Source organism: Vespa mandarinia, chromosome 9 (genome assembly GCF_050613455.1).
Source record: "Vespa mandarinia isolate Hongniang chromosome 9, ASM5061345v1, whole genome shotgun sequence".
Classification (NCBI taxonomy): Eukaryota; Metazoa; Arthropoda; class Insecta; order Hymenoptera; family Vespidae; genus Vespa; species Vespa mandarinia.
This window is the reverse complement of record NC_140818.1, coordinates 1,072,765-1,087,321: the sequence shown is the minus strand read 5'-3', so window position 1 is coordinate 1,087,321 and position 14,557 is coordinate 1,072,765. Positions and strand designations below refer to the sequence as shown.

General features: G+C 32.4%; 4 protein-coding genes across 5 annotated transcripts; all 4 read right to left on the bottom strand.

Moving 5' to 3' along the window:
- Positions 1–107: 107 nt before the first annotated feature.
- Positions 108–863, bottom strand: LOC118446450 (uncharacterized). The gene is made up of 3 exons (XM_035877114.2): positions 793–863; positions 342–704; positions 108–276 (listed from the first exon to the last, which is right to left on the bottom strand). Exons 1-3 carry the CDS (start codon positions 861–863, stop codon positions 108–110), a joined length of 603 nt encoding a protein of 200 aa, XP_035733007.1.
- Positions 864–1,822: 959 nt separating this feature from the next.
- Positions 1,823–2,241, bottom strand: LOC146872742 (uncharacterized). Its single transcript, XM_085659544.1, has 2 exons — positions 2,228–2,241; positions 1,823–2,159 (listed from the first exon to the last, which is right to left on the bottom strand). The coding sequence occupies exons 1-2, from the start codon at positions 2,239–2,241 to the stop codon at positions 1,823–1,825; spliced, it is 351 nt and encodes a 116-aa protein (XP_085515670.1).
- Positions 2,242–2,608: 367 nt separating this feature from the next.
- LOC146872741 (uncharacterized) lies at positions 2,609–6,577 on the bottom strand. Its single transcript, XM_085659367.1, has 5 exons — positions 6,567–6,577; positions 6,310–6,466; positions 5,810–6,127; positions 5,261–5,680; positions 2,609–5,131 (listed from the first exon to the last, which is right to left on the bottom strand). The coding sequence occupies exons 1-5, from the start codon at positions 6,575–6,577 to the stop codon at positions 2,609–2,611; spliced, it is 3,429 nt and encodes a 1,142-aa protein (XP_085515493.1).
- A 636-nt stretch (positions 6,578–7,213) lies between these two features.
- LOC118446449 (beta-hexosaminidase subunit alpha) lies at positions 7,214–13,070 on the bottom strand. 2 transcript variants are annotated; one of them, XR_014982597.1, is made up of 8 exons: positions 12,757–13,070; positions 12,215–12,440; positions 10,872–10,993; positions 10,248–10,620; positions 9,842–10,134; positions 9,486–9,751; positions 9,015–9,269; positions 7,214–7,583 (listed from the first exon to the last, which is right to left on the bottom strand). XR_014982597.1 is itself a non-coding variant. In XM_035877113.2 (7 exons), exons 1-7 carry the CDS (start codon positions 12,949–12,951, stop codon positions 9,092–9,094), a joined length of 1,653 nt encoding a protein of 550 aa, XP_035733006.2. In that variant the 5' UTR covers positions 12,952–13,070; the 3' UTR covers positions 8,792–9,091. The 2 variants fall into 2 exon arrangements, 1 of the variants encoding a protein (XP_035733006.2); XM_035877113.2 differs by lacking the exon at positions 7,214–7,583 and having other exon boundaries at positions 8,792–9,269.
- Positions 13,071–14,557: the final 1,487 nt, after the last annotated feature.

Genomic DNA, 14,557 nt, shown 5'->3' with positions numbered 1-14,557 from the left:
ATTAAACGCAATATGTTTCTTTTGTTTCATACTCATTCATACAAGTGAGATATTGATCGAAGAGAAATACGAATATACATTTACGAATGATTACGTTTGAAAGATTTTTATTTATTACATCGAGGTGGTATGCATACATAAACCGGACAACAGGGTGGTTTCGATGGTTTTAAGCACGGTGGAATTGGACAACACGTTGGTGTAGGACAACAATTTGTAGGGAAACATGCCATGGGTCCACATGGAATCGTACAATCTCTTAAACAACCGGAAGGCCTGAAAACATTTGATTTTTTTAATAATTTGTTTTCGTAATATTAATAAATAAATTAACGACTTACTGGCACATTGGTGCGCATGGGGAAATAGGACAACATAATGGGAGACATGGTGGGCTTGTACAAAGCGGAGGTGGACCACATGGAGATGGACAAAATGGAATTGACGAGATTGGTGGACAATCGGGGTTCGGTGGGAAACAACAAATTTTTCTTGGAACTGGTTTAAGCTTGATCTCGGCACGAGGAGGTTCCGTACAACATATTGGTACGCAACCTGGTAGGCATGGACTAGGTGGACAACATGGCATCTGTGATATGCAACAGGGATCGCAGCTTATTCCATCGCAACACATTCCTGGACATGGACCTCTTGGACATCCTAATGGTGGACACGAGACGTTACATATTTCTGGTTCAGGCTTTCTATTAAGGGAATTTAATTTTCAACGATTTGATTGATGATCTCGTGCATTTTTAAATAGATAGGTATATATATCTTGTATCAACTTACAAACATTCGATTTCTTTTATGATACATAACATTTCGTCCATAAAATTACGAGTGTTTCCACAAGTGCCCATTTTCTGATAAATTGATGACGTATCATTTGCACAGAAATTTAGATTAAAGATCAAACGATATATAAATATTTATTTATTTAAATTTAGTTACTTATCCATTTGAATTTGATGTATTTTCTTTTCTATTCGTTTGTTTCTTTTTTTTTTCTTGAGGCGATTTTGTTGTTTTCATAAAGTGTCATACAAATTGTTCATAACCATAAGTCAAATTATGCGTTGATATAATGATAATGTTTTTCTCTATCCATTTATTGTACCCTTTTATATTTCCTTTTATACTGACAATAGTTAGAAACATGTTAAATTGTGTAAAAATATATGTACATATATATTTAACTCTGTTAAAATTAAATCATTTGTTGTTTCAGTAATTATAATTTAATCACCAGGAAAAATTTATCTTGCTGTACCAAATTTATTTAAATTGTTGTCTATTTGGTTATACCTATTTTATACATCTAATTATAAAAAATTATATATATATATATATATAAATGATTATTTATCGTTTATATAAAATTAAACATGGAAAATTGTAAAATACTTTAAAACGATTGTATTAAATTTCGAAATGAACAATTACTGCGTTATGAATTGTCCGAATATCGTGAGGTATGTTTGAAAAATCGATTTGACTCGCACGGAAATAATTTGTTACTAATAATAATAATTATTATTATAATCATATAATAATAATAATTTTTGGAATGAGCATATTTATAATTAATGAATCAAATTTATTTATATCAATGTTTAATGACATCAACACGAGTAAATAATATAAATTTTATATATATATATATATATATATATATATATATTCATATACATATATGTTTGTGCGTATGTGTATAATTATTATATAATTACGTAATATTACTACGTATGTAATTACGATAATGATTTTATTATATAATCTATGAATAATGAAAGTAGGATAATAAACAAGATGAGATTATTCACACACAGGGATTACAGGGTAAACATATAGGCCAGGGTGTTCTTCTTGCAGGACAGGGTGGTGGACAGGGTGGTAAAGGTGGATGACCGAACTCAAGGTATCTCGGCGGACACGGAGGTGGGCAGGGTAATCGAGGTTTACGGATGGCTTGTTCGTAGATACCGCAAATCGGTGGGAGGGGTGGGCAAGGTGGTGGACAAGGAGGCGGAGGTGGAACACAATATATATTTGGTGGAGGTGGACAGGGTTTTGGTTTACTCGTACAAATTACAGTAACGAATTTACTTCCATCACAAGGACCCCATGGACCACAAGGTATAGGTGAACATGATGGACTTATAAAAAACATCAGATATAACTGAATATCATTAAAATTATTACTTATATTAAATATGATACTTACTCGATATTACACATTGTCGATTTTGATGAATTTTCCTTTTTATATTTTATGAATTAATATTTTATTATGGAGATATATTATTTCATGATGAATTTTGTTTTTAAGAATGAATATTGTAGTGGTTTTTATCGAGCTATCGAAAAAATATTATTGTTTGTTTTTTCTTTCTTTTTTTTTTTCATTCGATAGTTAAAATGAACCGCGATGATTTATATATAAAACTTGTTACTTGTTTTAAGAATCGTGTATATTAATGATATCGTTTAAAAAGTATAAGATAAATAGACAAAAATATATTGTGTGTATATATACACATATATATATATATATATAAAAATATATATCTCACAAATTAAAAATAAAAATAAATAATCCTTTCATTCAGTGATACATCATGACTGGTTGTATATATTTATTAGCAGTCAAAGAGTTCTCAGGTATCATTGGTTGGTTTGGTATATAGTTCGGTTTTCTGGCAAGGTACGTGACACCCCCAATAGTTTTGGCTTCTCGAATATCTGGCGAATTGTAGGTTCCGTTCAATCTTTGAGATGGGCCAAATGGTGCCATCTTATTCTGTATCTGTCCGTTCTCTCTGGAATATGATAAATCTGCTGTGTCGCCACCAGGACAATCGAAGTATGCTATATTGGCTGTATTTGGTTTATGTAGGTTAAGTACATCTCCCTGTCCGTTGTTACTAATCACATTTTGTTTATTCTGATAGAATTGTTGTAACTGCTGAAAATAATCTGGATTACCGGAACCATCAAATTTGTAAGACATTTGCTTGTTCAATACCGATAATGGATTTTTTTCATTATAAGGAATTAATTTCTGATAATTTTGTTGTTGTTGGTGATTTAACTGTTGATCTGAATAAGGTAACTGACATTGTACGGTTGGAGCTACTGTCCCGTCTTCTCTTTCAGCCATCAAACTATAACGATTTCGTGGATTATACTGTTTCTGTTTTGGGTATTCATTCCCAGTCGTTTCAATTTCAGATCTTTTTAAATATGTTAACGGTTGGGGAAGTGGATTATTAGGGTTTCTTTTATTTTCTAGACCATTTGCTGAGATAGCTCTTTGCGACATCGAATTAGAATTATTGAAGTGTGGTTTTGATATTAAATTTGGTGTCGTTTCATTCGGATCTTGCATACCATTCAGTTTAGTTTGTAGATTCTTTCTGTTAAGATTTGCGAGATATTCAAGACCTTTCTGACTTTCTGGATTATTTAAGATCTCCAAAGCTTTCTGGATCGTATCTGGATTTTGCAAGCCGTTATTACGTTTCTGAGGGCGGATCACATCTTTGTATAATCTTAGTTTCAATAAACTCGATGGTTCGACATTTCTCATATTCAAATCGTTCAGACTAAAGGCTTTCTTGAAAAGACGGGAATCTTCTTCGTTTCGTGGCTGATCAGGTTGACATGAAATTTGTTCTGGTACTTGGTGATACTGTTGTTGATATGGTTGTTGATATGGTTGTTGAATTTGCTGCGATTGTTGCCAATAAATAGGATATTGCGATCGCATCGGATTATTATTGAAATGTTGTTGATATTGTTGATATTGTTGATGTTGTTGTTGTTGTTGATGTTGTTGATGTTGTTGATGTTGTTGATATTGTTGATATTGTTGATTTTGTTGATATTGAGATGAAGCTGACATTGGTTTTACATGACGATAAGGCTCGGATGATCCGTATGTATATTGTGGTATTACTGTTCCTGTTGGAACTCCCGTTTGTTGTTGCCAGAGTTGATACGCATTTTGTTGAGACTGATCATAAATCTGTGATAACGATGGCACCATTTTGGATGGATTATTCCCATTTTGTTGCAGTTTATTGAAATCCACTGGTTGATTCTCGTTAAATTGCTGTTGAGATGAAATTAAGTTTTGTTCTCGAATTTTGGCGTTTAATTTTTCTAAATCACTGTAAGGAATATGTGGTGGCGTTATATGAGCCATCCATTCAGGTTTCTCGTCTATCTGTATCTTTTTACGTATCTCTTGCTTTTCTTTATCAGGATAATCATCCTCTTGATTAAATTGTTGAAGATATTCAAGTTGTCTGCGTTGTTCCTTTAGTAAATTATCGAACTGCCTTCGCATTAATTCTTCGGATATACCTTGTTGTTTCATAGTTGTTATCAAGAGCTCTTGATCTCGAATCATTTTCGGTGTAAATTTCAAACTGTTTCTTTCAAGATTTGTAGGTATTTCAGTTGTGATTACTTGCTGAGGAACATGATTTGGAGGCATCATATTCTGTTGGAAATGATTTAAAAATTGTTGTCCTTGAATCGTTGGTCGATACATTTGGGATACTTGACCATGATTTTGACCATAATGATGACCATATGTAACGTTTTGCGATTTGGTATTGTCAACTAGGTTGATGGTGTATGGCTTGATTTGAGATTTTATATTTGGATTATCAATTAACATTTTACTATTCGGTACTGCTTCATTATGCTGACTACTTAATTGTTGTCGTTGTTGCATCGACACCATAGGATTTAGAGCACTTTTCGTTTGATTTACGTTTGCATCTTGAGGCGAAGTCATTCCATAAGGGAACGATGTTCTTTCCGACAACTGTTGAGGAAAATAATTATAATAATCTTGATTAGCATGTGCTGAATGTTGTGTTTGATGTCCTGACATCATTTGGAATTGCTGATTAAACGCCCGTTGTTGCATTTGTTGCTGATGAGCTATATTGTTTTGAAGTTGTTGATAAATTTGCTGAGGATGTTCATGCGTTAAAACAGGCGAAGAATTTGCTTGAGAGGATTGAATATTGTAAAAAGGTGGTACAGACATAGGACGATCGATCTGTTGATTCGTCATGTTAGGAAACATTGTTGGATGGGATCGTGTTTGCATATGTTGTTGTTGATGTTGTTGTTGATGTTGTTGTTGATGTTGTTGCTGCTGTTGTTGTTGATGTTGTTGATGTTGTTGTTGCTGCTGTTGTTGTTGTTGGTGTTGTTGTTGTTGTTGATGTTGTTGTTGTTGCTGCTGCTGTTGTTGTTGTTGTTGTCTCTCTTGCATCACTGCTTGTCTATGTAACATTAAATTTCTTCCACCAACAGGTTGTTTCTCTAGATCAACAATTTGAGGAAGTTCATCGTTTACCCAATTGTTTTCTTTCTGTATATTCGTAATTTCATTAGATATTCTTTGTGACTGTTGAGGATGTAATTGTGTCGCCGGTGTAGAAGATCGAGCTACAGGTGTTTGACCATTGTGAACATAAGCCAACGAGTTAGGTGTACCCACAGCAGTTACGTGCGATTGATGTCCATGCGGTACGTTTGGCCGATGTTTATCTGGACCATGTACCCGATAAGTTAAAGCTCCGTTTGATTGTGGAATTGGCTGATGCATCGAATAGTTCATGGAAATTTGTTGTTGGCACATATTTTCCGACGTCTATAAAAATAAATAGAACGTATAAGCATGTTAGGATCCTGTTAATAATATTATTTTAAAAATATTTAATATTATTTAATAATATTATTTAAAAAATATTTAATATTTTCTGTAATCATTGCTACTTACCTGTGACTGTGACTGATTTTGATGTCCATTATGTATCCCATTAATTTGATCACCGTACTCGTAATTATGACCTGTAGAATCTGGCATGTATAATGTAGCCGAACGTTCAGAATTTTGTTGATTGACCATACCCCTTATCAATTTATTATTAAACAATGCTGAATTGTCATATTTGCGAATTTTTTCAGCTGGAAAGCTTTTCAATCGTGGTGACGAACTCGATTGTAATTCTTTGGATTTATCTTGAGAATTGAATATTGTTTTTGGGGGAGCAATCTTGTTGTCTCCAGTTGCAAGCATTGTTTTTGATAATTTTGTCTGTAACGAAAGAGAAATTGATGAGAGAGAGAGAGAAAGAGAGAAAAAAAAGAAAGAGAGAGAGAGAGAAAAAGAAAGAGAGAGAAAAAGAAAGAGAGAGAGAAAGAAAGAGAGAAAAAACAAATAGATATATGTAATTGATACGTTTTTTCTTAAGTTACATATATGTAGCATATACTTACCATTGTGGCTTGAATTAAGTTTGCCTCTGGCAAAGGTGATTTTCCTGATCGAGAACGTCTCCTTTGAGGAATATTTGTGACTCGTGTTTGAATACTAGATATGCTAGGTCGTCGAGTAGAATCTTTGGCAGCAGTATTCCTCTCTGTGGAAACTTTCCTATGAGTTCATGATGAAATAGAAGGTTATATAAAGACGTTTATGTAATCCTTTTGAAAAAAAATTGAAGAGGCCAAAAGATATTCTAAAAATATCTTACCTTTTGTTCATGATAGAAAGAGATTCGTACCTTGTCAATTTGATATAAAAATTATTCTAATAAAATCATATTATAAAATAAAAAAAAAAAGAGATTAAGTCTCAGAGCAGATTTAGTATTACTGGCATTGGAACAAATGAAGATAATTTATAAGACGACAGCATAAATTGAGGTTGTCATGGGCACCTATAATAAAGCTCCCTTCATTAGCTCAAATCCCATTTGTTAGAGAAATTAGTTTATAAATATAAATGACAATATGTTTGACCTTAAGACAATTTTCTCTATATTTTTTATGATTCATAATTACAAATAAGAAATGTATGTAATAACGAGTTAGACAATTTATGGGACATATATTATTTTATACGTTTATTTGTGATCATTTTTAAATATAAATTTAAATAGTGAAAGAATTTTTTTTCTTTTCTATCCTAACATTACAATAATTTAATAATAATGTTTTATATATCGGACAAAGATACATTTTATTTATTTTATCTACACGTCCTATTTACTTCTCGTCTTCTTCAAATATTATTGAAAAACTGATACATTTACTCAAAGCTCTTGAAAATTACTAAATAAAGACATATTGTAAATTTTAATTCATTAACTTAAAAATAATTTAATATTAACTTAATAATAATAATAATGCTAAAATTGTTTCTCCAGAAATTCAGAATTGTTTCTTTTGTAATTTTTTGTTTGGTTTTGCATCCTCAATTTATTCGTTGCAAGTTACTTTAAGAAAGTCATCTTCGAGACGTTCAATTGGCAAAATATCTAATAGAGATTATCATTTTATTGTTGTCAATTCATGGTTAATGTTACTCGTGAGTATTGATTAAATTCGTTTTATTATCGTTATCGATAAAAAAATTTATGATTGTCAAACTTTGACGAGTTGTTTTTTTGTCACCTTATATAAAAATTAAAATGATGGTGACTAATTTGTTGATATCATTCGTATGTTTGGTCTAAATCGACTGAATTCTCAGCAAGGTGGACAAGGCACTGAAAAAAATCAAAACAAAAAAAGTATCACAAAGAGTAATATATCGTAGCGTTCGTAATGTTCAAACTTAATACACGATACTAACGACAAAGCGGTCTGCAAGGTGAGCAAACCGGGGGTGTAGGAGGTGGACACGGCATACAAGGTATGCATTTTGGCGTACAAATGTAAACGCAAGTTGGAGGAGGCGGTGGACAAGGTGAGCAGGGAGGAGGACATGTCACCACCACTTTTGGAGGACAAGGCATAGGGCAGCAAGGTGGACAGGGTGGACAAGGTCGTAAGTACACCTGTTAATTAATGATCCATCTGATTTTTTCGTTGTCCAAATTCTACACAATTGAATTATCATTAAACTTAACATTCGTGATATAAATTTTGTTAAAAAAGAAATAAATTTTGGACTCATTGAAATTGCAATTATTAAAATAATCATTTTTCTATTGTTCATGATAAATGATCTTTTCATTGTCATAAACGTAGAAAATAAAACTTTATTCCTTTATTTAGTCAGTCAGATTTTAATTAAAAGCATTGAATCGTGCTACAAACCACTGTCTTCGATGGTCTTGCTGGGCAACGAGGCGGACACGGTGGCCTACATTGTATGAGAGGCGCACAAGGTACGCAAGGTAGGCAAGGATAACAAGCTGGTGGACAAGGTGGTATGCAAGAAGGTATTGGACAAGGTGTTGGGCAGCACATAGGTGGACTGCAAATTACAGGGTTACATGGACCGGGAGAACACATATTTATAAGTATTTTCCATTTCTGTCGTATCCTATTACTCCATTAGTAATTTCATCGAATAAATCGAGATATCTTCTTGTGTCTATCATGATAACAATGAAATTAAATATAAATAAATCTTTCTTCTAAAGAAAGAAACTTTATTAGTTATAATATCAAAATTGGATAAGAATGTTATCTCATCGATTAAACTATTACGTTCTATCGATCATATTCTTCACACAAAAATGTAATTTCGAAATAATTAATATGTATAAATATATATATATATATATATATACATACATTACATTATTGTTTACCTTAACACTGTTAATTTTGTTTAGTAGGAATTATGATTAGGTCACCGATATAGCAGGTCCATCTATCTGATTTAAATGACGGTACCTGTCCTTTGAAAATATCGAAGATTACTTGAAATTTTTTTTATCGTTGAATAGAAAAATAGATCGAATGATTTTGCGAAGACTGTTTATTTTTTCATTGTCATGACTACAGTGAGAGTCAGTTGTTATTCACTTGGAACAGTAATTGTTCCTACTTTAAAGACGTGACACACTCGTAAAGAAATGTAAATTATTATATCGCTTATATATATAAATTTAAGATTCTTGAATTATTTACTTTATTTAAAAATAGGTATGAAAAAATGCGAATAGAGAGAAAAATGTTGCCCCTACATGATGCTATTTTCGTTTTTCCAATGACGAATAAATGTCGATGAAACTTTCGAGTATAAAGTTAGACTTGTGGCTAATCAAAGAACACAAAATCCTGGTCCGTTCGGTGGCTGGGCTGGTATACCCCGTCTGTTCATACGACAGGCGTGTTCTTCGAGGCGTCTTGATGCTTCGGTCAAACTTTCCGCTTGTTCGCTCCACAAACGTTCGGCTGCGGCACTAGCCCGTGGCCAAATTCTTGGATGAATGTTATTCCTAAAAAAAGAACAAAAAACAAAAAAAAAATAACGAACACATCCGTATTACTGCAATATAAATAAAAGTGTTCGATGGTACAAGATCGTTAAAAAATGAATTATTTAATATAACGATAAATTATAGACGAACTAACATAATTCGGCGTATAGAAATTTTTTTTTTATAATATATTACAAGTGAACAAAAAAGAAAAAAGAAATAAAAAATATTAACCTGTCCACAAACTCGCCCCACATACAAGCTTCACCTCCCAACATGAAATCCCTCAAGTTGACTTCGGGTGGTGCCGGAAATCCTAAAGGATCGCACGTGTAATACTTTTTCCAATCGCCTCCATTGCTTATGTGATCGAGATACCAACAAGCCGATAGCAAAACCGGATGTCCGGCTTTTGTTGCCCTTTCTAACTCGTTCTGCCAGCGTCCGGTCCACACGTGTACTACCGTGGTATTGGGAAGATTTACGCCGTTATCGAAAACCTGAAATAACAAACGTCTATTTTTAGAATAATTCTTAGAAAGAAATTTCATTTCGTGAATAGACCGTTAAAATTAGAAATAATATTTCACCTCTTGCCATACGATCGAATTGGCACCCAACGTGCTAGTGATCTCTAATAACTTGGTAATGTACTTTCCTTCTAATAACGCGTAATTCTTCGACATATTGTGAGCTTGCATATATGATTTTATCTGGGGATTGCTACCCCAACAATCGAAAGGTACTTCGTCGCCACCGAGATGAACGTAATTATCTGGAAATATTTCAACTATCTCGGAAAATAGATTTCTCATGAATTCGTAAACCTCTGGTTTTGTTGGATTGATTGGTCCAAGTTTACCATTCGGATTACCAGTAGAGTCTAAGGATAAAAGAAAAAAGAATCAGAAAAAAAAAATAAAATAAGTCAATAATTCCCAAGGAAAATTCTTTAATCCGCACAAAAGAAAAAGAAAAAGAATCATTTCAACTCACCATAACACTTCGTGAGAAGTTCTGGATAACTTAAACCCCAAGCTGCTACGTGTCCAGGTGTATCAAACTCTGATATAATACGAATCCCACGTAATCTCGCATAAGTAATGATTCTTTGTACATCATTGGGCGTGTAAACCATGGTAGAATGATAAGCACCTTTAGCTGATAAATTTGGATACTTAAAGCTTTGGTAAGGGAAACTATTGTCGTCTACTATGTGCCAATGTAAAACGTTTAGCTTGTTGTAGGACATTGCATCCAATGTAAGAAGTATGTCGGATACTGGTAGATAATGACGAGACGTATCCAAAAGAATACCTCTGTGTCGTAATTTCGGTGTATCCACGATCGTCTGACATTGTAACTTCAACTAAAAATTTTCAATCATTAACTATTTATTCTAAATCTAACATATACATATATATATATTTATTTATTTAACGTTATTATTTTAACGTTTTATTTAAAAATAATACATATATAAAAATATCAATAATAAAGTCTTCATCATTTATTACACTGAATTTTAAATAAATCGATAAAATATTTAGAACGATTTAAATAAATGTTTTAATCTTATCGATCATTAATTATTATTAATTAAATCGAAATTTAACTTACGATAGGACCGTCTCCAGATGGTACGAGGATTTGTGAAAAAGTTTCAAGACCTCGAAGTATTCCCCAAACGGAGTCAGCTGAGAGACTAGCATTGGTTGATATTTCGTTTATTTCAAGTATGTCTGGAAAAGTCAACGTTCTATCTTATTGTCGATCTTATTGTCGATTGAGAAAAAGGAAGATAAAGAAGAGGAGGAAGAGAAAGAAGAAGAAGAAGAAAAAGAAGATTGTATTTAATCGTTCTATTCCTCAATTTTCCTAATCACAATGACCTCACAATGATGCTTTCGCGAACGGATAAGAAGAAGAAGAAGAAGAAGAAGAAGAAAAAGAAGAAGAAGGAGAAGAAAAAGAAGAAGAAGGAGAAGAAAAAGAAGAAGAAGGAGAAGAAAAAAAAGAAGGAGAAGAAAAAGAAAAAGAAAAAGAAGAAAAAGAAGAAGAAGAAGAAAAACAAGGAATAGAGATAAGAAATGCAAAGAGGCTGATTAAGTTCGTCTTATTGCTCGTCCCCGTTTCGATCTGTTCCACTGACTCTATTACCAACTCGTTCATTATCGCGAATTAGAAAAATTGTTACGTGCATAGACGTTCGTTGATTACATAGGAACGATATCATCGAACGATATTTCTTCGTTCTGTATAAACTGCATAGTATTAAAATGAAGGTACTAAGAATTAAATGAAACAAAAAAATTAAATAAAAAAGAATTAAATAAAAGAATAAAAAACAACGATGACAATAATTAAAAGAATACATTTTTTAATTTTATTTCAAGGAATTTTTAATCATCGGGAACGATTAGAAAGCAATTGAAATAAGTAGAAATATTTTTTTACAAAGCGAAAGAAATCTCGTTATTCACGTTAATGATTTTATAAGTACTATGTTCGAACGTGGAATACCCGAGTTCGTATAATCTTGTCCCACTTAAAAAGAAAAGACATATATATATATATATATATATATATATACGTAGATAAAGTATCACTTAGAGTAGTTAGTATGTTTTACTTTTGCGCGCATTCGATCACAATCATGGAATACTTAATGTTTATACCGAAACATTTAAATACATACTCATGTGCATCGTATGTATGTATTTCGAAACGAATTAATAGTACATTAGAAAGTATACATCCTAATTGAGATTAGCGAAGGAGATTAAAATCCGGGGGAACAACCGGTTAGTTTCATGGAAATTTATCTGTTTTGACGGAATCGACGGAAGATTAGATATATCATTTACGTATAATATTACGTAGTAATAATGTTTCGTATGCAATCAACGAAGAAAGGACAAAGATATTTTTTTTTTCTTTTCAAAAATGTTTGTTTCACTTACAACTCTCGTTCATGAACAAATGTGGCCAATATTCGCCGTTATGTTGGCAAGGATTCTTTAATTGAATCTCCAAGCTCGTTAATGTACCCTTGAAGAATGCATCGTTTCGTGCAGATGTTCTGGGATGTCCTTCGCTAACGATTCTACCTATTCTTGCATCGGTTAGAATTATACCCTTGTACCTTTCGATAGCCTCGTTGATTATATCGCAATTTTCAGTTTCTGTCTAAAAAAGAGTGATAAATATATTTGATAAATCCAACAAGAAATCAAAAAAACAGACATACATCAGATTGAGCGAATTTCATATCTACAAGAGAAGGGATAATGGAAGTAAAAAAAAAACAAAAAAAGAAAGAAAGATAAAATAGGAGAAGAAAAAAAAACAAAATAGAAAGCGAAGAGAGCAAACTCAAGCGAATACTTTTAGGATTATTAAAATAATAATAAGAAGAAAAAGAAAGAAAGAAAGAAAGAAAGAAAGAAAGAAAAAAGACCGTAAAAAAGAGGTAAACAAGAAAACAAGTCAACGTGAAACTCACTCGAATTTGAAAGGTCGACGGTCTTAAAAGATAAAATTCCTTTCGAACGATTCTCTGATTCGGCATCGGCCAAATTTCACCTTCGGTCGGTATAACCCATGCACCAGAGAACGAATGCAATTGTATACTCAAATTGGGTAATGATGCAAACAGCCAGACTAATAAAAATGTATTTATTAAATACAAACGACACATGTTTGTTTGTTCGTTTGTTTGATAGTAATCAACGTTTCAGGGAAAACACGTTTGCCGAATAAGAACGATCCGCTAGCAGCGAGCGGTCATCGTCTACTGACGATGATACTACCGAGCTGTGCCAACCGAAGCTCGAACAGAGAGAATGAGAGAGATAGACAGAGATAGAGATAGAGAGAGAGAGAGAGAGAGAGAGAGAGAGAGAGAGAGAGAGAAAGAGAGAAAGAGAGAGAGAAAGAATCGGTTCGGTTGTCGCGTGTATACGAACACGAGCAAGGAGAAGAGCGGTGAGCAGAGTGCAAACGACCTTAGCCCGCCATTTAACTTTTATCACTTTGGCCTCACGAGTGCTCACGGTCAAGTGGGACTAAACCAGTCCTTTCTTTCTCTCTCTCTCTTTCTCTCTTTTTCTTTCTTTCTTTTTTCTTTCTTTCTTTCTTTCTCTCTTTTTCTCTTTCTTCTATTTTTATATTTATATTTATCTCGTTTTCATTTCTTCTCTTCTATAGACGCTCAAAGGAAATCGTGATCCTTAAAGTTCTTCTTCGTGAAAATGCGTTCATTGATCGTCGAGTACGACGACCTCTAATAAAAGAAGAAAAAGGATAGATACTTAGATCTATGTCAGATAGTGAGAGAGAGAGGGAGAGAGAAAGAGAGAGAGAGAGAGAGAGAGAGAGAGAGAGAGAAAGAGGGGGAAGTTTGATTGTACCGAGAAGACGGATATAAAGAAAATTATTATCTCGACAATCGATTTCGTTCGAAGAAAAATCTTCATTAATAATTTTACCTATAATAATTTTTCAAATTCAAATATTGCTGGTACAAAAGCAAGTTTTGACAATGATAATGTATATTTTTTACGAAATTACGAGCGTCACTGTTACACCAGAATTAATTGTAAAGAAAAATGTGGTAACGTTATATATGTTTCGGCTATATGACATCTCATTTAATTTGTTATTATTTAATTGTATGTTATTTCATGTACAATTCATAAGTATGTTATTTCATGTACAATTCATGAGTATGTTATTTCATGTACATCTCATGAAGAATATTCTTGCAATTAGTGCAGAAATAAATTTGATGTAATCTCTTGAGATATTAATAAGTATGTAATTTGTACGCGTGCCTATTTCGAAATGTTTTCTTTTCTTTTTTTTCTTCTTTTTTCTTTTCCTTTTTAACCACGAGAAATTGTACCTTTAAACTTTTCTTCGAAAGAAATGATACTTAGTTGATTAATCATTTAAAGAAATAACATCATAAATATATTAACGAGTATAACGGATAATAAAACTTTCGTCTTATTTATATTAATTTCCACAAATTATTCATAACCTGTAAATTTTAACAAAGCTTAATCAAACGATTGTCTATCATTCGGTCTAATTAATAAAATTTATAATAACTTTTATAAGTGGCATAAAATAAAAAATACATAATAATAAAATTTGTAAAAAAATCTAACAAACACATTAATAAATAATTTAAAGAATTTTTAGAACATACACACATAAATATTGTTCGTAACCTACATATATAGAAATGATTCATGCCGTCACTACGAGTCGAAAATACGTAGCTACGATTTAATTTAACT

What these genes read in the sequence shown, in the direction of transcription:
- LOC118446450 (XM_035877114.2), bottom strand. Translation starts at nt 863, where the DNA reads ATGGGCACTTGTGGAAACACTCGTAATTTTATGGACGAAATGTTATGT. An exon ending in ATAAAAGAAATCGAATGTTT is followed by an intron (nt 705 to 792) that starts GTAAGTTGATAC and finishes TTCCCTTAATAG; the next exon opens with AAAGCCTGAACCAGAAATAT. An exon ending in CCATGCGCACCAATGTGCCA is followed by an intron (nt 277 to 341) that starts GTAAGTCGTTAA and finishes AAATGTTTTCAG; the next exon opens with GCCTTCCGGTTGTTTAAGAG.
- LOC146872741 (XM_085659367.1), bottom strand. An exon ending in AAAATCAGTCACAGTCACAG is followed by an intron (nt 5,681 to 5,809) that starts GTAAGTAGCAAT and finishes TTATTTTTATAG; the next exon opens with ACGTCGGAAAATATGTGCCA. An exon ending in AACAACAACAGCAGCAGCAA is followed by an intron (nt 5,132 to 5,260) that starts CAACAACAACAT and finishes CAACAACAACAT; the next exon opens with ATGCAAACACGATCCCATCC.
- LOC118446449 (XM_035877113.2), bottom strand. Translation starts at nt 12,951, where the DNA reads ATGTGTCGTTTGTATTTAATAAATACATTTTTATTAGTCTGGCTGTTT. An exon ending in CATCTGGAGACGGTCCTATC is followed by an intron (nt 10,621 to 10,871) that starts GTAAGTTAAATT and finishes GAAAATTTTTAG; the next exon opens with TTGAAGTTACAATGTCAGAC. An exon ending in ATTCGATCGTATGGCAAGAG is followed by an intron (nt 9,752 to 9,841) that starts GTGAAATATTAT and finishes TTGTTATTTCAG; the next exon opens with GTTTTCGATAACGGCGTAAA.